This window comes from Phascolarctos cinereus, unplaced genomic scaffold (genome assembly GCF_003287225.1).
Source record: "Phascolarctos cinereus isolate Bilbo 61053 unplaced genomic scaffold, phaCin_HiC Scaffold_4;HRSCAF=312, whole genome shotgun sequence".
Classification (NCBI taxonomy): Eukaryota; Metazoa; Chordata; class Mammalia; order Diprotodontia; family Phascolarctidae; genus Phascolarctos; species Phascolarctos cinereus.
In genome coordinates this window covers 264,582,972-264,606,149 of record NW_027555847.1, presented here as the reverse complement: position 1 = coordinate 264,606,149, position 23,178 = coordinate 264,582,972, and the positions used below count along the sequence as shown (strand labels likewise).

The 23,178-nt window shown below is 37.9% G+C and overlaps 1 protein-coding gene across 4 annotated transcripts in view; it reads right to left on the bottom strand.

Moving 5' to 3' along the window:
* The window catches only part of ZCCHC7 (zinc finger CCHC-type containing 7), a 282,022-nt gene that overhangs the window by 65,657 nt on the left and 193,187 nt on the right, over positions 1 to 23,178 (bottom strand). For 3 of the 4 annotated variants that reach the window (XM_021004481.2, XM_078153038.1, XM_021004482.2), the window contains exons 4-5: positions 16,104 to 16,232; positions 14,365 to 14,535 (exon numbers count right to left, since the gene is read on the bottom strand). The exons of the other annotated variant lie outside the window; for it this stretch is intronic. In XM_021004481.2, the coding sequence (XP_020860140.1) occupies positions 14,365 to 14,535; positions 16,104 to 16,232 (300 nt within the window). The remainder of the gene's footprint in view (positions 1 to 14,364; positions 14,536 to 16,103; positions 16,233 to 23,178) is intronic. 4 annotated transcript variants of the gene reach the window in all.

Below are 23,178 nucleotides of genomic sequence, written 5' to 3'. Positions count from 1 at the left end.
GTTTTAATAGATATTCAATTAAATCTATAAATTAATTTGGGTAGTACCATGTCATTTAGGTTAGCCTAAACTAACCATAAATACTATGTCTCTATTTAATTCCTCTATTTCTCTAAAGTTTGTTTATACTTGTCTTAGAATAAGTGATAAAGCAGAAAGCCTGGCACAGTCTCACATACACCAATGGTGTGGCAATAGTTGATTTCACAGGGTTCAAAGAAAAGATAGGCAGGCTCTCAGGTCCCAAAATTATTTGAGAAGTGATGTTAGAAAGGATGGGAAGGGGGCAGCTAGGTGGCACAATGGATAGAGCACCAGTCATGGAGTCAGGAGGACCTGAGTTCACACTAGCTGTGTGACTCTGGGCAAGTCACTTAACCCCAATTGTCTCACCACAAACAAACAAAAAGAGAGAGAGAGAGAGAGAGAGAGAGGAGAGAGAGAGAGAGAGAGAGAGAGAGAGAGAGAGAGAGAGAGAGAGAGAGAGAGAGAGAGAGAGAGAAAGGATGGGAAGCCCACAGAAGGAAATAAGGCAATTCTGAGCATACAAAGGAAACAAAACAGATAAGGAAAAAAAGAGGGTAAGTTGTTTAAGAAGAAATGTATGTATTCATCCAATACCTCCCCTACCTGTATCCATTCTTTATCATTTTCAGAAAACCAAGATATTTGCGGTCTTGTGGTACTTCTCTCTTTCTCCACGACCTCTGGAATATAGTTAACCTTGGACTGGTAACTAATTCATCAGGAAGAGCTTGGCACTCCCATTATTTACTCATTTATTTTTAGTATCAGCTCCCTATTAGCCATTTTTGTTCTTTCTATTCCAAAGATTATTCTCCTTTGCAGAGAAAATAGAGGCAAAACAAGAATAAACTGGTAGTACAGGGGTATAAATTTACCTGTTCCACTTTTAAAATTTTGACATGCTAGACTGATATTGGTGCCTTATATTTACTGCTTCTACAATTTAATCTTCCGCCCTATTATTGAATTCTATTATTAAAAATATTACCCTATCTTTTAAAAAAGAAATCTCCATTTAGACCTGTATGTACTTTCCATATTTAATTTACCGTGATTTTAGTGTTATGCTCTGTAAATGTTATGGCAAATTGGACAGAGTGCAAGGATCAGTAAGACTTGAGTCGAAGCTGTACCTCTGACTTATAAGCTGTGTGACCTTGGACAAGTCACTTAAACTTTCTCAGTTTTAGGTTCTTCACTTGCAAGATTGGGATAATAGTACCTACCCTCACAACACTGCTGTGAGGATCCAATAAGAAAATGTGCAAAATACTACATAAATTCTAGCTATTAGTGATTAAAATTTATCTTTTTTAATTTATAATTTAACTTATAACTTATAACTCATGGAATATGAGAACATTGATCTACTGAAATATTACTTGTCATTAGAATATTTAAATATGATACAGCAAGCCTGTTTATCTTTCTCAACAGTGTGCAATCTGAATTCAGCTTTGTCTGCTGTAACAATTGTATCCCCTACCTCCCCCAATCAGCTGAGCAGAATATATTTTACCCAAAATCTCTCATTTAAAATTTTTCTGTGTTTTCCTGTGTTAAGGGTGTTTCCTACAGGCAACATACTTGGTTAGATTTCTGAAAAATCCATTCTATAAGAATCCTTTTATCTTTTTTAGGGGAATTCAAATTCATTTATGTTCAGTGTAGTAATTGTTTAATTTAGTATTTCTTCTATCAAACTATTATATTGTTAGTTTTGCCAACAAGGAGTATGTTCTATTTAATTTCTCTAGTACTAATTCAATTCTAGTCTTTGTGTCACACACATCCATGTTAGTGAACACAATTTCTTATTTTATATTATCTCTATACATTTAAAAAGGTGTTATCTCACTGTCTCCCCTTTACTAGATAGAAAGTTCAAGTTTTACTGTGCTTCTTAAGTAAATCCCACAACCAATGTATTCCTTGTCCCTTTCTTTGTCTATACTTAAAATTAAATATTGATACATATAAAATGTTTTATTTCTCCCCCTAAATACTTTTGCATTCCTTGCACTGCTACCCAAAACAATATTGTTGAATTTCTGATTATTTCTCTTATGAAATCTGCTTTTATATATTTGTTTTTGTTTGTTTTTTGACACTGGGTCTTCCTACCCCTCCCACTGGAAGTACAGTGGCCACTCAGAGGTCCAAACCCACTGCTGCTTAGAATGGAAGCTTTCATCTGCTCTGTAACCAATCTGGATTGGTTCGCCCCTAATTCAGCATCCTAATGTTTCCCCCCATCTCCACCCCCTCCTGCCTCGCCCTTTCTGGAGGCTCACCATATCAGCGCTAGACTTACTTCAGATACCCTATCAACTTTAACTCTACTACAGCTCAAAAATTTCCAGTTCAAGTGACCCATCAGCTTCTAGTCTGCCTAGAAGCAGAGATTATAGATTTGTACCATCAGGTGCCATCTTTATTTGTTAATGAAATGAAAGCAATCTTTGATTTGATATGCCCCTGTGGTTTTTACAAAGTGATTATCTTAGTCATATCAGTTCTGTCTTTTGCCTTGTCTATACTCAGGAACTCATAGAATTTATTCATTCTCATTGAGAACAGGCTCTGTTCTCAAGTGTCACCTACTGCTACTTGATTCAGCAACTGGCACAGACCCTGAAATTCCTTTCAGCCCTGGACAACTGTAACCAGTAATCACTCCCTTTCTTGGGAGGCTTTAATAATTTTTTCTCCATTGTCTTCATTCCAATATACTTATAATTTATTCACAGGTCTCCCTTAATCTTTAAAAAACAAAACAAAAATGCTTCTCTCAATCACTGTATCACCATCTCATCTCTAATCTCCTTTATCTCTAAATTGCAAAAAAAAAAAGGGGGGGGGAATTTGATGCCCCTGCTTCCTTATTTACTCTTGAACTCTTCTGTATGTGATTTTCATCCTTACCATTCTACTGAAACTGTTCTCTCAAGGGTCACCAATGAGTTCCTTGGCTCCAAATTCAAAGGTCTTTTCTCAGTCCTCATTCTCTTTGATTTGACAATAATACAAATTTCTTTTCCTCCTTGGCTTCCATGTTTCTGACCACAATTTGTCGATCTTCTAGGGTCTTCCCAGCCTTCTTTCTGTTAGTATTCCTTAAATTCTATTCTTGGTCATATCTCTTGACATTTTTTTTTGAGGCAATTTGGGTTCAGTAATTTGCCCAGAATCACACAGACAGTGGGTGTTATGTGTCTGAGGAGGCATTTGAACTCAGGTCCCTTAACTCCAGGGCCAGGACTCTATCTACTGCACCACCTAGCTGCCCCTCGACATTCTTTCTTTAGGCAAGCTAATTTATCTACTTTCAACTCTTCAACTATACTATTTATGAGGATTTCTCCCAAATTTTTACCACAAGCACAGACCTCCATGTCTATATTTACAACTATCAATGTCATATCTTCACCTGGATGTCCCATCAACACCTCAAACTCAGTATTTCTAAAAATCTAACTTTATTTTTTCTTTTCTTCTTCTTTTTTTTGTTGGGCAATGGGGGTTAAGTGACTTGCCCAGGGTCACACAGCTTGTAAGTGTTATGTGTCTGAGGCCGGATTTGAACTCAGGTCTTCCTGAATCCAGGGCCAGTGCTCCATCCACTGCACCACCTAGCTGCCCCAACTTTATTTTTATTTTTGCCAAAAACCCTTTCTCTTGACTCTTGTATTTCTCAAAATGTCACTATTTACTCAATTATTCATATTAGAAACTTTTGCCTTACACCTTTAACATCTCCTTGTTCCTCCATACCTATATCTCACCATTTAAAAAGTCCTATTGATACTACTATTCCTATCAAATCCATCCCTAATCTTGATAATCATTGCTACAACTCTATTGTTACCGCCTGCCTAAACTAGCCTCCTAATCTGTTTTCTCACCTTCTATCTTTCCCCCCTCTTCTCTTGGGAACTCCTTTAGGAGAGGCAATGAAGACCTTTGATTTTCAGCCACAGAACAGATTCTATGACATTAAAGAACTATCTTTCTCATGGGAAAACACAATAGTGCCTGACAAGTTCCTAACATTTTTTTCATCTTCAATATAAGTAAATCATATTTAACTCATTTGGCATCATTCCAGAAGAGAGATGCACAAGCTGAAAAAAGTGACTGGAATGATGAAATGGATTGTGATTTCATTTCTGCAATATCTTTCAAATGCTCCCCCGTCCTAGACTCTGGCATTGGCTGGTGACAACCCAACACTATAGCGCAGGCCCTCATTACCTCATTCCTGGATTGCTGCAGCAGTTTGCTGGTGGATCTGCTGTCTCAAGTCTCTCCACACACTAATCTATCCTGCATTTGGCCATTAAAATGATTTTCCTAGAGTGGAGATCCAACCATGTCACCCCCTGTTACTCAATAAACTCACCTTCAGGATCAAATATAAAATCCTCTGCTTGGGGTTCAAAGTCCTTCATAACTTAGCCTCCTTCTACCTTTCCAGTTTTCTTATACCTTATTCCCTAATATGTTCTCTTTGCTTCACTGACACTGGCCTCCCAGCTCTACCACAACAAGACGCTCCATCTCGGGATTCCAGGCATTCTCTCTCGCCATCTCCCATGACTAGAATGTTCTCCCTTCTCATCTCTACCTGGTAGCTTCCACACCTTCTTTTAAGTCTCAGCTAAAATCCTGTCTTCTATAGAAGACTTTCCCAACCCCTCTTAATTCTAGTGCCTACTCTCTGTTGCTCATTTGCTCTTTATCCTATATGCACCTTTATTTATATTTGGTTTTGGTGTTATTGTCTCCTCCATTAGATTGTGAGGGCAAGGATTATCTTTTGCCTCTTTTTGTGAGCACAATGCTTGACACATAGTAAGAACTTAATAGATGCTTACTGACTGATACAGGTAACAGAATGAAAAATCATTCTCTTTAGCTATTGTGTTTTCCCAATAATATTCTGTGAACTACACAAGGCCAACCTGCTGTAGCACTTAAGACAAGCCTATGAGACATCCAGTTTGAAATGTCTAAAGGCAAATGGTGATTCAGGATTGAAGTTCAGAGGAAATAGTGAAGTTGGATACCCAGATCTGTGAATCATCTGTATACAGATGATAACTAAATACATGGCAGTTGCTGAGATCACTAAGAATGAGAATGTAGAAAGAGAAAAGAGTCCAGGACAAAGCCTTGGGGAATACCCACAGTCGGGTGTGATATGGATGATGAACCTGCAAAGGAGATGGAGAAAGCAGACAGATAGTGGGATAACCAGGAAAGAGAAGTGTTATGACAATACAGAGAGGAGAAAGGATTGAGGAGGTCAGTGTCAGATGAAGCAGAAATCAAGAAGGATGAGGACTAAGAAAATAGCACTGGATTTTACAATTAGGAGATTACTGTTTGGGTTCAAGGGCATATGCGGAGAGCTCAGCCTTAACAAGGAGAAATGCTATTTTATAATAAGAGACTGTGGCAAAAGAGGAAAGAACGAAGGAAGGATAGAGTCAGGGCATTTTGAGATTAAGAGAATGGAAGAATGAGCTCACTGCAAATAGCCTAAATTTTCTGCGTCAATAAGAAACTCTTCAGCTAAGAGTTGGAAAAAGGAGATATGCTATACATGTCCTAGATGATGTGCTTTATGTCACTGCTTGTGTGTGTAAATCACTGTCAGTATTATGTGGCAGCCTATTTATACCCATTGTGCATTTTTCCATTCCCCTTTGGGGTTCTTCAATATTGTTATTTTTCTGAGATCACAGTGTTCTATTATTCACAGCTATATAGCACAACCAGGAAAATACTGGTGTTGAAAAAATGGGCTTTTGTGGTAGCAAACAATTTGGGATCACAGAATGTGGTGCACAATTTCACAAATGCATTCCAGCTCAATGTCTTATTATTCAAATTCTGGGCTCAGTTCATGTTCTCTCTCTACAGCCTGTCCTCCACACACATGTACGTGTACATACATATATATATATATACTGTGTGCCCTCTCTGCTCCTCATGGAATAGCTCAATGGTTTGTCCATGTAAAAATATGTCATATGCTTTAGTTACTTTATTTTTTCCCTTGTCAATGAACAAGACAATGTTGAGTGACGATGAAATCTCACAGAGTTACTATAGTGATATCTAAATACAATATAACCAGTATAACAATACCATCGATAGAGAAAACTTATTCCCTTTGGCCTTTTACAGTATATTCTTTTTGGGGGGGGTAGAGGGGGTCGAGGCAATTGGGGTTAAGTGACTTGCCCAGGTCACACAGCTAGTTAAGTGCTGCGTCTGAGGCCGGATTTGAACTCAAGTCCTCCTGACTCCTGGGCAGGTGCTGTATCCACTGTATCACTAGCTGCCCCTACAATAAGTATATTCTTAATTAAGATGGCAAACACTTTTGGTGAACATGTCTCCTTATTGATATTCAGTACATTCTAACAAATTATTTCTATAACACTGTCTTATCTATCATGATAGCTTACAATACCTTAACATATACACAAAAGATAGATTATTATGGAGAAACTTGAAAACTTGCATTGTGATGGACTCATTCAAATGTATTTTCATAGGATCATAGATTTAGGGCAAGAGTGAACCTTAGAAATCATCTAGTCCAACCATCTCATTTTACAGAGGAAAAAAATCAAAGCCCACAGAGGTAAAAAGACTTGAGTAAGGTCATACAAGCAATAAATGGAGGTGGGATTTGAATGAAGGTAAAAATATAGCATACATTCCACTGCCCCAGGCTGCCTCAAAATCGGGACAGAAGTTGTATGAAAATGTGCCTGTTCTCTTCTAATTTTTGGATTCATAATCTATTCTCAGAAAAATGGAAATTGTCAATGTTGGAGGGACTGTGGAAAAACAAGCATGGTAATCACTGCTGGTACAGCTGTGAATTGGTTTAACCATTTTACAAAGCAATCTGGGATTATCCTCCAAAAGGTAACTAAAATGCCTATATTCTTTGACTGAGAGATCCTCATGCTAAGCACATAGCACACACATACGTGCAGGCATATGACCCAAGGAGGTCAAAGACAGAAAGAAAGATCTTGCATACAAAATATTTATAGCAGCACTTGCGGTACCAAATAATTGGGGAATGACTAAAGCCACTGTGGAACAAGAACATAATGGAATATTGATGCACTAAAAAACTGTGAATATGAGATATTACTGGGCAAAAGGCACTATAAATATGAAGAATTCAGAGATGTATGGGAAAGACACAGGAACTGAATCAGAATGACTTGTAGACATAAAGCTGTCAACTTAATTAAGCTTTTTATTAAGGTTCAATTTCAAAGCTGGCTCTTTCTGACTTTGTATCTGTAATAAGGGCTCTTGATGAATCTGTTTTCTAGAAATAAGACCCTGATCTTATGACCTTTCTCAGTGGACTCCAAAGTAGGGTCTGATTCTAAAAGATGTGTGATCAACCAAATGGAGGGTGGGAAAACGGTTGCATCCCATTCTTCCCTCAATTGCCAACAATGGAGTTTGTCTCTAATAAAATTATACCTACTATCATCTCCCATTACTCCCTCACTTACTTCACCCCTCCTGTATATAAGCAGCTAATGGTCCAGGGATGGGGAATCTTGGGTGCTGCCTTTCACCTGAGTCCAAGTTCCACAGAACAAATCCTTTTATTAAGGGGATTTGTTCTGTGAAGTTTGGATTCAGTCAAAGGGTTGCATTTGAGAACTTGGAGGGCCACATGTGGCCTTGAGGCCACAGGTTCCCCACCCCTGATAACCTTTCCACTTTGGAGACCTTTAAATTCTCAGGGAGGTTATAATCTAACTGCATCCATATCCTTTCATAAATCCTATATCACCTTTCCTGATATTAACACAAAAGACACTTTTGATGAATGGCTAAGTGCCATTGGGAAAATTCCACCCTTTACCTTCTAGGGTAGCTACATGGTACAGTGGACAGAGTGCTAGGCCTAGAGTCAAGAAGAGCTGAGTTCAAATCTGACCTCAGCACCTATTAGCTGTGTGACCCTGGGCAAGTCACTAAACCCTGTTTCTTCAGTTTCTTCAGCTGTAAAATGAGTTGGAGAAGGAAATGGCAAACCACTCCAGTATCTTTGCCAAGACAACTTCAAATGGGTCAAAGAAGAGTTGGACACAACAACAACAACAACCTTCTAGCATGCCCATCAACTTGTGGCTACAACAGGTACCCATCAGTATTGACTGGCAAGAGCTCTACTGTACCCTACCCCCTTTTGTTTTGGGTGGGGAGCACAAGATGACACAAACAATATAGGACTGACAGACATGGATGAGCTGTGATTTTCATCGAAGATCTCATTATATTATCTTCCTTCTCAAACCCACCACTCTTCCAAACTTGTTTTTAATTGACAATGGTACAATCATTTTCCAGGTTCTACAACCTTTGCATCATCTTTGACTCCTCACTCTCCCTCATTCCACATATTAAGTCAGTTGCCAAATTTTGTAATGTCTACCTCCACAAAATCCCTCTCATCTGTTTCTTCTTATGCAGTTACCACCTAGTCCAGGACCATATCACCTCTCAACTGAACTATTATAACAGTCACCTACTTGGTCTCCCTGATGCAAACAAGTTTCTCTCCTCTCTAATCCATTCTTCACACAGCTGTCAAAGCAATTTTCCTAAAGCACAGGTCTGACCTTTTCATTCCCTTCTTCAATAAACTCCAGTTCTTCCTTATTCATTGTAGGATCAATATGACTTCACCTTTCAAAATCTTAACTTTTACAGAAAATTTTAAAATATACATAATTATTAGTACGGTACTACATGTAAAAATTTATAAATCAGCAAATATGCATACACTGAGGGTGGATGCTCAAAATTATTTTGCTGATAAGGGTGTATAATCAAAAAAACATGGAGCCCATTGCCTTATCTACTAACAGAAGAGAAAAAACTGTTCTAAAAGTGAAGACACCAATAGTAGGCAGAATATATTCTCAAGGCAAAGACGCGACAGATGTCTGGTCAATTAATTTAAAAGACTGAATGACATCTAGAACAAAGTGACATAATAAATGGTAAAGGAGAAACTAACTATGAAAACAATTGCTATTCTTAACATCACAATCTAGGTGAAGATAAAAGCCATATACACAAAAAAATTAGCTTCTTCAGGAGAGCTGTGACTAGAATAGGCAGAGGAAAAGAGGGCACTCAAGATGGATACTATATGAGCAAAGATTGGAGAGGAAAAGCATATGGGAAGTTGGAGAAAGCGGAACAAAGGAAGCAAAAAGAAAATAGATCAAGTTGACTGGAGTGGAGGCTCTCTACAGGGGAGTTGTAGGAAATGAGAAGAAACATAAGTTGGTGTCAAATTGTGGGGAGCCCCAAAGGCAAGGCAAACAAACAGAACCTTACCCCATAGTGGCTTCTGTCTGAATAGTTTTATACTTCCAAGGATTTCTGATATTTCAGAGATATACTATAATGATGACTCTTTACCACTCCTACTATTTTTTGAGAAACAAATTGAGAGTAGGGACTAAGATCTTTATACAGGAAACATTCCTTACATCAGATTACTAAGCAGCTGGACACAATTCAAGAACAGCATACATACATACTACTTATATAATTAAAAGAGGAAGGTAGGAGGTTAATTATGATTTTTAAGATCTCTTTGAATTCTGAGTTAATTATTTTGCTCTGAATTTTCAAGATTTTACTCACTAAGTAAAGGAAATTGTCTCAAATCAGAGCCTCTTTCTCATCAGGCTTAAGAAATTAAGGATTTTACAATGTGCTTTCAATTTCTACAATTAATTCTTTATACTAAATGACTGAATTTTGACTACATTATTATACTGGAAGAGTGAGGAGTTAAAGACGACACAAAGGTTAACCTTAATGACTGGGAAAATGGTGGTGCCCTTGACAGTAACAGGAAAATTTGGAAGAGATGTGGGTTTGTGAGGAACAGTATTTTTGATCATTAAATAACTACATAGCCTTTATTAGTACCCATCTAATATTTGCTTATAACATGTGCTATATTTTGAAATTATAAACTTCTATTTATTTTAACATAATATAATTTAGGCTTTTCATTAAATCAGGCAACTATCCCCTCCCCACTACATGGATCCCCAACCCTTTTTCCTCTTCTAGCTACTTTTCTGAATGATGTATTGCTGTGGTATATAGATACTTGTATTGTCTCACAGGAAATGCATGAAACATGTACAAGCTAGATGGACATCAATCAATATTGGAAAATTTGCAGAATGTGATAAATTTCAGATGCTTTCTCCTACAATATATCAGAAGAACATTAGGCCCTAGAATCAGTGGGTCTAGATTAAAATCCTGCCTTGGGCTATTACTACCTATGTGACCCTGAGCAAGTCTCTTAAACTTCTTGGGCATCAGTTTTCTCATATGTAATATGACCTCTAAGATGACCTCTAAGGTCCCTTCCAGTTTAAGAGCTATACTATGATTCTGTAATACGTTAATGCTATTGCTTATTATGTCACAGTTTTAGACTGGGGAGGAGTAACCCATTCCTATCATACAAGTTTAAATACCTTCCCATAACAACAAAAATCAGAAACAAAAACTACTCAATGGACACATATGATGAAACAAGAAATATTATCCCCTAGTAGTCTCCACCTTTTGGCTGAGGACAGAAGAATTTTTCATTACCTATTTTCTAGAACCATCTTTTTTTTTAAAAAAAAAGATAGTTTCTTTTCATTTTTTTAAAAATTGATATCTTTGTCTTAACATCTCCTTTTCCAAACATATCTTTCACATCTCTCCTAACTAGGTAGATATGCTCTGTAACAAAAATAAAAGGCAAGTGAAAGGAAAAAGGAGATTAGTAAACCTAATAACAACAAAAAATCAACCAAGTCTAACAGTACTGCAATGCTCCACACCCATCTTTCCTTCACCTCTGCATCTCTTCTCCAAGGCCAAACTTGGTCATTGTAATCACACAGCATTCAAGGTTGTTTTATTTATTTATTTATTTACTTATTGTGTGTGTGTGTTGTTGTTGTGTTGGTGGTAGTGATGGTCTTTCCATTTACATTGTTATAATCACTGTGTATACTGCATTCCTGTTTTTGCTAACCCCCTTCTTCATCGTGCCTAAGTCACAGTAATTCTTTCTGTTTCCTGTTTATCTAATCTACGCCACTGATCTTTTTTTAATCAGTAACAAATAGTTTTGATGACTATTACTTTATAGTATAATTTGTTCACTTGAGATTCAAAAACTTTGTTGTCCAAACAAATATTGTTATAATTACATCTAGTTCTACAGAGCCTCCCTTTAGCTGGCAAAAAGTCCTATACCAATGCCTCACTGTGATATAGAAGTGAGCCTTGGTTTTCAAAAGTGCCAGTGAAGCATAAGCTCTGGGAAGTTCTACCATACTATTTATTCTTCCCTGGATAATTTATGTTTTCAGGTTTATCAAACACTGAATTATTGAGTTCAAATATTTGATTCTTTTGTCCTCTCTGTTCCATTGAGCTACTTTTCTATTTTTTAGCTAGTTCCAAAAGGATTTTTATAATTGCTACTTTAATATGGTTTTAGACCTGGAAGTGCTATTCCCATTTTTCTAATCTTTCCCCCTCCCCCATTATTTCCCTAGATATTCTAGAGCTTTTCTTTTTTCAAATAAACTGTTATCATTTTGTCTAGTTCTTTATAATATTCCCTTGGTAATTTAACTTGCAAGGCACTATATCCGTAGAATAATTCCCATAGAATTGCCATTTTTATTATAATAGCATGGCTCAGCCATGAGTATTGATTATCTCTTCAAGTATTTAAGTTGTTCTTTATTAAAAGGAACATTTTATAATTGTATTTCAGGTACAGAGGGTGCTTTAGTAAACTGACTCCTAGATATTTCATGTATTTTTAGTTATTATGAATGGAATTTCCTTTGCTATTATTCCTTTCTGAGTTTTATTATTATTATAATAATAAACAGAAATGTTGCTGACTTTTGTATGCTTATTTTATAACCTGATGAGCTAGTAATGAATAAAAACGTACAGAATATCAATCTGACCGTTCCATTCTTAACAACCATGGTTACTTCTTGATGAAGGGTCAAAAGCACTGATTTTTGGAGTGGCAAATCAGGTTAAGATTGGAGCTTGTTAACATTACGCGATGATCAACTATGACAAACCTAGCTCTTCTTAGCAGTATAACATGCAAGACAATTCCAAAAGACTCATGATGGAAAATGCTATCCACATCCAGAGAAAGAACCATGGAGCCTGAATGCAGATGGAAGCATACTATTCTCTTTTTTTCCCCTTTCTTGTGGTTTTTCTCTTTTGTTCTGATTCTTCTTTCACAACATAACTAATACAGAAATATGTTTAACATGATTGTAATGTGTATAACCTATATGAGATTGCAGTTGTAGGAAGAAGGGAAGGAGAAAAATTTGGAACTCAAAAGCTTACAAAAATGAATGTTGGAAACTATCTTTACATGTAATTAGAAATAATAAAATACTTTTAAATAGAGGAAAAATGACTGGAGCTACCTAACCTGCGATCTGTGAACTCAAAAAATTCTTTTTTGATAACTATATTTCAATAATTGGTTTCCTCGGTAATCCTAAACATATTATTTTATGAAGTGGTCCCTAGACTTTCTCAGACTGCCAAAAAGGTCCACAACATAAAAAAGGCTACTGCTCACCTAGATGAATTCTAAGGTCCCTTCCGACTCTTAATCCATCATCTTCTGATCCTTGAAAATTCATTTTAGGACTTACCTCTTCTAACATCTGTTGAACTGAACTGAAGAAATCTCATCCTCGTGATCATAAGGATCAAAGACTGAGAACTGGAAGGACTATTAATGTTTATCTTAACCAACTCCCTCAGTTTACAGATGGGAAAAATGAGGCCTTGAGAACTTAAATGACTTGCATAAGATCACACAGGTGACAAGCAACAAAGCTGGGACATGAAGTGAAGCTCCGTGACTCCAGATTCAGAGCTTTTTCCTGTGTGCCATCATGTCATCTTATTCTTTTACTATTGTTATTTATCATATTTAAGAGAACTCACAGTATTAAATTATCTTTGTGCCTTTTGTTTTTTTAATTCCTTTACTATACTCCCTAATTAGTATCCTAGAGAGCAGCTGCTGCATCTTCTGTTTCTCAGAGTTCCAGGTGAAGTGCTGCAAACAGGGAAAGCCTTCAAACACTTGTCAAATGAAAAAAGAAGCCAATCTCAATGATATATGAAAACAAACTCTTGGGGCCAAAATACGCCACTGGATTTCCTAAATGAATGAGAAACTTCCCTAATGGCACATTAGTGGGCATACAACAAAGGACTCAAGCACGGAAACAGTACAAGACATAGATGCATGATTTGGCTCTGGGAAGAAGACTGCACATGATCAAGTGGGTGTTAAGGGCAGGTTCTACGACATGGCAGCTTGAAGAGAATGTCATTAACACATTTGTTTGCTGTTGCATCCAACTACCATCCCACCAAAAAGCACTAGAAATGAAGGCTTGTACAATTATTTATCTACTATACTCTACCTGGACAAAAACTGTTTCTTATCTAAACTTTATATCTTCTTTAATACCTTCACACAGAATATACCTACCAACCCAATGCATATTCATATTTGTACCCAAGTCATTTATTCCGTGTTTATTTGTTTTTTACCTCATGAACCGTAAGCACTTAGGAGAAAAACTCATACGTGGAAGCTCAATTCATATTTACTGGTGAAAACTAGAGGAGGATAATCCCACTAAAACTCAGGTTGCCCTCTGATAACCCATTTCTCAGGCTCCTAAGCCCTGGCATGCCATAGTCCTATTTCTACCCTTACAAAGAAAGGTGAGTGAAATACTCTTCAAAGCGACAGGTCCTGAAAAAATAATAATTATATACAGTGCTTTAAGGTTTGCAAAGTGCTCCATTTTATCCTCACAGCAACCTCTATTATTATCACCCCCATTTTACAGATGCAGAAATTAAGGATAAGAGAGGTAGAATGACTTGCTCAGATCACAAAGTGAGGGTCTGAGGTAGGATTTGAATCTATGTCTTCTTTGACTTCAAGCCCAGTACTCTAGCCATTATGCTGCACCGACTCACAAAGTCAGTCCTCAGCTTCACTTGATCCAGTGCACAGGATAAATCCCTCCATGTATCATAAAAAGGAAGGAAGAGAGCTATAAATGAAAACAGAATTATACTGTAAAAGGACACAAGTATTTTTCCTCATTCTCTTTGAAAAGACCAATAAACAGATTTGTAAAATGGGATACTCACATCAGCATAGTGACCTTTCATATCGCACCGTTCACAATGTTTTTTCCATGAAGGTCTTTCAAGGCATTTGTGGGAGTAACACGCAGGCAAAAAACAATCTAAACAAAACCGAGAAGGGCAGTCGTACTGCAGATGTCCTCTCTCAGCACACAGGCAACAAGCACGTATTTTCTGTAGGGAAGAAAATGTGATATGGAAAAACTTTAGCCCTCTGTATGCAAAAAAGGGAGGAAAAAACCAGAGTAAAACTGAACATAAAGTATCACAATAAATATGTTATATGTCTAAAGACTTATGAGAAGAAATCTTACAATGGTAAACCATGAGACATGAGGACCAGGTTGAGATTAAATTTTTAAAATGAATTTGACTGCAGTCTAACATACTGTTCCAAATCCATTTATACACGTGATTGTTTTAGGATATAAAATTTCTCAAGAGCGCTTTTATAAGACAGAATACTAATTTTTTCAGTTGAGAAACAAAATTCTTCTAATGTGACATTAATTAAATTTTTAGCATATTTTTAAGTCAAAAACTTTGAAAGATGTTTGATAAGAGTCATGTTAGATACGACTACTAAAAAAAGCTAAAGAAGTGTTCAGCTACATTGACTGAATCACAATATTAACATCCATTCACACAGGGTGTGGTGAGGGTGGTTAGACCAAGCTTGCAACGAAATTAACAGGCTATATCATCCATAGCAAAGTGACTAGAATGGAGAGTGGGCTGAAAACCATACTATAAGAAAGAAGTGGGGGAGCTAGAAAGTGCAGGGGACAGAATGCTAGGCCTGGAGTCAGGAAGACCCAAATTTAGTTGTGTGATACTGGACAAATCCTTCAACCTCTCTCTGCCTTAGTTTCCTCAACTGTAAAATGAGGATAACAACAGCACCTGCCTTCCAGGGTTATTGTAAAGATCAAATGAGATAATAATTGGAAAAGTGCTTAGCGCAGCACCTGGCATATAGTGTATGCTAATATAAATGTTTATTTAAAAACAATACAACAACTAAGGCTGTTTAGCCTAAGGAGAAAACTAAAGGGAGACATGATAGGTATTGTAATAATACTTGAAAGATTTTTATGCAGAAAGAGAAGACTTTGTGTTAAAGGGAGTAAATACTAGACAAGGAGCCAGGAAAACTATGACTGCATTACTAGCATCCTCATTTATAAAGTTACTAAGTTAGACTACTTAAAATCAGAGGTCATTAATCTTTTTTTTGTTTTATGGGCTCTAGCGAAGCCTCTGGGTCCCTTCTTAGAATAATATTTTTATATGCATAAAACAAAAGATGTAGGATTATAAAGGAAACTAATTGTATTTAAAAACAATCATCAAAATATTTTGTAAAAAAAGTTCAAAGCCCCAGGTTAAGAACCCCTGGACTAGATAAACTGTAATGCTCTTTTCTAACTCTCTAACTTTTTAATATCTAAGTGCAGAATTGGAATAATTTATTGAAAGTTTCAAGTATGCAGATTTCAGCTTATTATAAAAAAGAATTTAAAAAGCAAAACAAAACAAAACAAAAATCAGAGTTGTTCACAAGGGAGTAGGCTTTTTAAAGTAGTTAGCTCCCTATCACCATGAGAATTCCAGAAGATATTGGCCTACAGTCTATCAGGGATATTGTACAAGAGATTCTTACAATAATTGGCAAGATGAGAAGAGCTCAAAAGTTCTCTGACTATAACATCCTTGGAAGAAGTATTAGGTATTTTACCTACCTGTGGAACAGGGCAGTTTTTTGACAAATGACCACGTTTTTCACAATTTCTACAGATGACATTTTTGTCAGCTGAACAGTAATATCTACTTGTTCGTTTACCAGATGATCTTTTATTACTTATTTGGGCCTAAAAAATGAAAATAAAGAATTCTGTTATTTATTAAGATTTGTATCAGTCTGACATATGAACCCATCCAATTAAAAGATAATACTTCCTGGAACTGTCCATCATATTAAAAAATAAAAGGCAATCGAAACAGTGTAAAGTGAAAAAAATTGAGTCGACCAAAATCCCAAAGCCTTGACGAGAAAACAGAAAAAAAATCATAACAATACTGCTTAAAATAAGTGTGTCTAACAAGGCAGGTAAAAATTTATTTCCCTAAAGTCTTGAAAACCTAATCAAAAGAGCACTGAACTGAAATGGAAGGAGGAAGTAAAAAATTGCCTACATATATTTACCAAGCTAGATACAATATCTTACAATTTAAGAATACAACAAAAGTAGAGATTTCCAAAGTTTTAGTAAAACCTATAGTCTCAAATGTTCTTAGACAAATAATCAATAAGATAAAGCAATGATCCTAGGGCAACACAGAAAATTTGACTAGAAGTTACACTGTTTCTCTCAAGTAAGTAGATGAACAATATTTATGTGCTCTGGTAACGAAACAGGTTCAAAAAAGCTCAACTTTTGCCTGTTAATGGGATGCATGGACAACAGTTCTACTGAAAATATCTGAGGGTTTTGGTAGAATGCAAGTTATTAGCCCATTCTACTTTGAAACAGCTCCAATTAAGAAAGCTTGTCTTTTCCTCACATTAAGTAAGCATAAACCCACCTAGTCTTAGCTCTACCCTCTAAGTCCAAGAAGGTAAATTTAACTCTTTTTTCACAAGACACCCCTTCACATACTGGAAGAGAGCTAACCATTCATTCAACCGATCTCAAGCCTTTCAACATCTTGTTTATCCTCCTGTAGATATTCTCTTCCTTATCAATATTGTTCCTAAATTACTGACATACCCAGAACTCTGTGTGGCACTGTTGCCCAGTCACACCTCCCTAAATTTTTGCACTGTGTGAAGTGATATCGTGAGACGGCAGTCATTAATGTAGGCGCACTGTAACTGTCCAGGTATAGAACAGAACAGGCTGACTTGGGAGGTCCTGGGTAGCCCATCAATAATTGAGCAGCCTTTGAGCAAACTGGCCAGGTATTTTATGGTGGGGAGCAAGGGAGGAGCAAGGGGATGAGGCAGTGGATAGTGCCGGGCCTGGAGTCAGGAAGACTCATTTTCCTGAGTTCAAATCTGGTCTCAGACACTAGCCATGGGACCCTGGGCAAGCCACCCTGTCTGCCTCAGTTCCTCATCTGTAAAAATGAGCTGAAGAAGGCAATGCCAAACCACTCCAGTATCTTTGCAAAACAGCAACAACAACAACACACACAACAAAACCCCAAATAGAGTCATGAAGATTTGGATAAGACTAAACAACCAAACAACAAAAATTTTACAGGAAGAATCTTACTCAGTAAAGATTATTCTCTTTTTTTAAATGGTCACTTTACAAACCAGCAATTTTAGTGAAATGTTCTTTTTTCTTTCAGTCAAAGTTAGAAAGGGGAGGAATGACCATTTATAGCCTCAAAGGGCTGGAATGATGAGTTAGATTCTAACAATGTGAAAATTAAAGGAGAGAAAACACGCAATCCTATATGAAGATTTTTAAAAAACAACTGGACAAGAGGAAGATGCATGGCTTAATAGCAAAGGCCTAACAGGCCACAGAGAGCCCTAAACTTAATGAATCATTGTTCAATTTCCACTACTGGTCTGTCTCACCTGTACACTGGCTGCTTGGTCTCTTGGGGATCCTAATAGCTTATGTAAACTCATTCCTCAATTATCAACATCATACAATCTCCATCCTTTTGGTTCTGGACTCTAGGCAGTATTTAAACCCCCTTCTCTGCTCCCCATTGCCTTACTCTGATTCTCCTCACCTTCACCCCACCAATATCCCACTCCAAAGGTAGCCACCCTTTTCACTGCGCTCTGCAGAATGCCTACTCCATTTGTAACAAATGTGTTTTCCTCTTTAAACTTTTCCTTTCTCACTTCTTCTGTCTTCTGGTGCACACTGAAACCTGATTTCCTCTTGATAACACAACTTTCCTGGCCATACTTTTCAATACTGGCTGTACTTTTTCTTATAACCACAGATTCATTACTTATAGCGGAGGAGTCAGAATATTCCATGCTTCCCCTTGCCACTCACAGACTCTTCTTCTACCACCATTATTCAATAATCTCATCTCCTTTCAGTGTCTAGCTTACAGTCCTCTCTTCCCCAACTCATATTCTCATACTGGGGACTTCAACATAATAATGTTTTTCCTCAAACACCCTAACTTCCCAGCTCCCCAGCCTACTCATTTTCCCATGACCTTCTCCATGCTGCCTTGGCAATACACAGAAATGGTCAAATGACATCACCCATAAATTTTCTATTTCCATGTTCATAAGCTCTGAAATCCCTTTATGTGATTATAATCTGATGCCTTCTCACTTTTTCCTCTGGCTTGCAATCCCTAACCCTGTTCTTCATCCTCACCATCACCTCCAGCTTCCCCCCGCCCTTTCATATCTTTTCCAGAATATCTATCACCTTTGTACTGGCTATGCTCTCTTCTGTTCCCCACCTCGACTCTACACTACACTTCTCTAGAGTCCCTTGCTTCCTTATCCTAGCACTAATCTTGACAGACAATTCTCGGCTGTGGATAGCTCCTACCCTCTGCTGCCTTTACTACCACTCACATGCTGCTGAATGAAGTTAGAGAAAATCATGAAACCATGCTGAGTGCTGTTTTTCAGTCATTTTTTCAGTCATGTCTGACTCTTCATGAACCCATTTGGGGTTTTCTTGATGAAGATACTTAAGTAGTTTGGCATTTCATTCTCTAGCTCATTTTACAGGTGAGGAAAGTGAGGCAAAGAGGATTAAGTGACTTGCCCAGGGTCTTCCTGATTCCAGGACCAGCACTTGGTCTACTGAATCACCTAGCTGTCCCATGGGGACTGAGTACACTACAGGTTTGTTACATAGTTTCAACTGGCCCTTCATTGCAGCAAGTCATCCCTTCAGGCATCCCTAAACTTGCTCACTATCTAACACACCACTGTGACTTTTCCAGAACTTTTCATCTCTCTGCAAACTTCCCAACACTCCTTCCTTACCTCTGTCAGCTGAAAATTTTGCCTCACATTTCACTGAAAAAATTGAGGCCATGTTCCAAGAGGTCCCTCTTCTTCTTTCTTCCTTATCCAACGTCAATCACTCAGATGCCTTACGCTTCTATCTCCTTCTTCATCGCTATCTCACACAAAGAGACAGCCCATCTCCTTACTAAGGCAAATCCACCTACACGTATAAGTGATTCCATTTCAACCCATCCTTTCTAGCAGGTTGCCCCCTCTATCTGTACTCTCTCACTAATCTTAAGTCTACTAGATACTTCGTTAGTGCCTACAAACAATCCTATGTCTCCTCTATCCTCAAAAATTCCTAACTTGATATGTCCATTTCTGGGGATATGATTCTTCCTCTCTCCTCCCTTTCATGGATAAACTTGAGAAAGCCCTTTTAGGGAGGTTTATAGTAGAAAACTGGAATAGTGGGGAGAAGGGCTAGATTATAAAGAACTTTGAAGGTCAGAGGATTGTATACTTTATCCTGGAAATGACAGACAGCCACTAGAGTTTACTGGGTATAGGGGTGACACAGTTGGACTTTCATTTTAAGAAAATCACTTTGGACACTAAATGGAGGATAGACTGAAGTAGGGAGAGGCTTATGGCAGGTAGATCCACCAGTAGGCTTTTGCAATAGTCCCAGCATGAGGTGATGAAGTACTGTACGAGAGTGTGGCAGTTATCAGAAAGAGATGTTGCTATGGTGAAATCAATAGGCCTTTGCAGCATTGTTTAAAAAAAAGAAAAAGAAAAAGAAAAAAAAGAACAGCCAATAGGAGTAGCAGCAGCAAGAGGAGAAAAAGGGGATTTTACACTTTGGACTTTGTATCAGGCACTTAAATTGCTGGAGAGACATGCCATTCTGAACCAAAGGTGTGAAAAATGGGTTAAAAACATTATGAAATTAAGTCTAATAAATGGAATTTCAGCAGCAAAGTGGAGGCATAGATTCAGCCTCTACCCATCCAAATACACTGAGACACATTTTCTAAAATGCTCAAGACAACATCAGCAGCAGCAACGGCAAGAACTGTTCTGTAGTGTCTGTTTTCCTTATATGTTGTGTTGTTGACAGGAGGAGTTTCTGTGTCAAACTGAGAAGGTAACAAACTGGATGGTGTTGTGAGGAATCAAGGATGACACTAATGTTGCAAGCCTGGAGGAATGGAAGGATGATGGTACCCTTGGCAGTAATAGGAAAGTTTGGAAGGAGGTAGCCTTTAGAGGGGAAGATAATTAGTTCCGTTTTGGACATGCTGAGTTAAGATGTCTCCTAGACATCCAGTTCAAGACATCTGAAAAAGACATCAAGACAAACTGAAGGTCAGATGAGAGGTTAGGGCTGGAAAGGTAAACTTGAGAATCACTGGCATAGAGATGATAATTAAATCCATGGGAGCTGATGAGATCATTAAGTGAAATACAATAAAGGGAGAAAAGAAGAAAGTCTGTTACAGAGCCCTGTGGGACACCCATGGTTAGTGGATATGTCCTGGATAAGAATCAAGCAAAGAAGACTGAGAAGGAACGGTTGGATAAGTTGGAGGAGAACCAGGAAAGGATGGTGTCCCAGAAATGAGCAAGAAGAGGGTATCAAGAAAAAGAAAGTGATCAACAGTGTCAAAGGCTGCAAAGAGGTCAAGAAGAATGAGGATTGAAAAAAGGTCATTGGGTTTGGCAATGAGGAGATTATTGGTAACTTTGGAGAGGTAGTATCAGTGGAAGCATAATGTCAGAAGCTGGACTGCAGAGAGTTAAGCAGAGAACAAGACGAAAGGTGGTAGAGGCATCTATTGTAGATGATCATCTAAAGAAGTCTGGCCAAAGAGGCAGAAGAGACACAGGACAACTGTTAGTAGGGACAGAAGGATCAAGTAAGGGGTTTTTGAGAATGGGGGAAGAAGTGGACATATTTGTAGGCAACAGGAAGGAGTCAGTACACAGAAAAAACTGAAGATAAGTGAGAGTGGGGATGACTAGGGACAATCTTTTAGAGGAGACAGATAAAAAAATAAGATCATCTGTGCAGGTATACTTGGCAAGGAGTACGGCTACTTCTTTGTGTGAGATGGGTGAAGGGGGAGAAGAGGGAGCTCTTGGAACAGCCTCAATTTTTTGAGGCAAATATGGGCAAAGTTCTCAGCCAAGAGTGAGGAGAGGTGGAAGCCACAGGAAGCCCAGTTGAGGGTGTGTAACATAAATTTGTAGTGGACCCAGTTAGAACATTTGCTTGATTTTCTCCACCTTCACTCAGCTGCATGTTTAAGGAAGCCAGTGCTAACTTTCTGCAGTCAGGTTTCTGACCCATCATTTAACTGAAACCCTAATTTCCAAAGGTACCAAAGAATCCTTAATTGCTATCTAATGGCCTTCTTTCTTGATTTCTCTGCAGCCCTTAAAATTATCAATCATCCTCTTCTCCTAGTTACTCTTAACATCACAAAGTTTTTGTGACACTGCTCCTTCCTGGTTCTCTTCCTACCTTTCTGATGGCTCTTTCTCAGTCTCCTTTGCTGGACCTTCATCCAGGTTGTGTCTGCTAACTGTGGGTGTCCACCTAGGCCCTGTCCTGGGCTATCTTCTCCATTTATACTATCTTGCTTAGTGAACTCATCAACTCCCACGGATTTGATTATCATCTTTTTGCTGATGATTCTCAGATCTATTTATCCAACTCTAAACACTCTGCTGACTTCCAGTTTCATATTTCCAACTACCTATTGGACATTTTTAATTGGATAACCAACTGACATTTTAAATTGAACATGTCCAAAATTCAACTTTTTATATTTCCCCAGAAACTTTCTCCTCCTCTTAACTTCCCTATTACTGTTGAAGACAATACCATCATCATCCCAGTTTCCCAGGCTCACAACAGGTATCACTGTTGACTCCTCATTCTCTCTTACTTCCCATTATCCAATCAGTTGCCAAGTTCCATAGTTTCTATCTTTCCCAGAATTTCTTGTAATTGCTCCCTTCTCTCCTCTGACACTGCCAACTGCCCTGATGCAGGCCCTCAACACTTCAATGTTAGGTATACTGCAATAGCCTTCTGGTTAGTTTCCTTGCCTTAAGTTTCTCTCCACTACAGTGCATCCTCCACTCAATTGTCAAAGTAATTATCATAAAGTCTAGGTTTGACCATGTCACCCTGTGCTTTTCAATAAACTCTGACAATTCCCTATTATTCCCAAGATAAAATATAAAATTCTCTATTTCGCTTTCAAAGTCTTTCATAACCTAACCCTCTCTGGCCTTCCTAGTCTTCTTACATCTTACTCTCCTCCATGTACTCTGTGATCCAGTAACTCTGGCGTCCTTACTGCGCCTCCAACATTCCATCTTCTGATACTGGGCATTTCCCCCCACACTCCCCTTCAGTTTGAATTCTGTCCCTCCTCATCTCAACCTCTTGTCTTCTATGGCTTCCTTCATGTTTCACTTAAAATTTCACCTATCAAAGAAGCTTTACCCAGTCCTCTTTAGTGTCTTCCCTTTGATATTTTCTCCAATTAATTCTATGTGTGTATATGCATGTGTGTGTGTGTGTGTGTGTGTGTGTGTGTGTGTGTGTGTGTGTGTGTATACACAATTTATACCTAATTGTTTGCATGAGATCTACTCTGCTGGACTATGAACTCCTTGAGAACTTGTCCCTTTATTTTTTTGCATCCTCACTGCTTAGTACACAGCCTGGCACATACATATTGAGGCATTTTTTATAAACATCTGTTGCCTTGACTTGGTTAGGCAATTAAAAATTCTCACTGTTCTTGACCTTTGTAGCACCTGAATCTACTGAAAAAGGC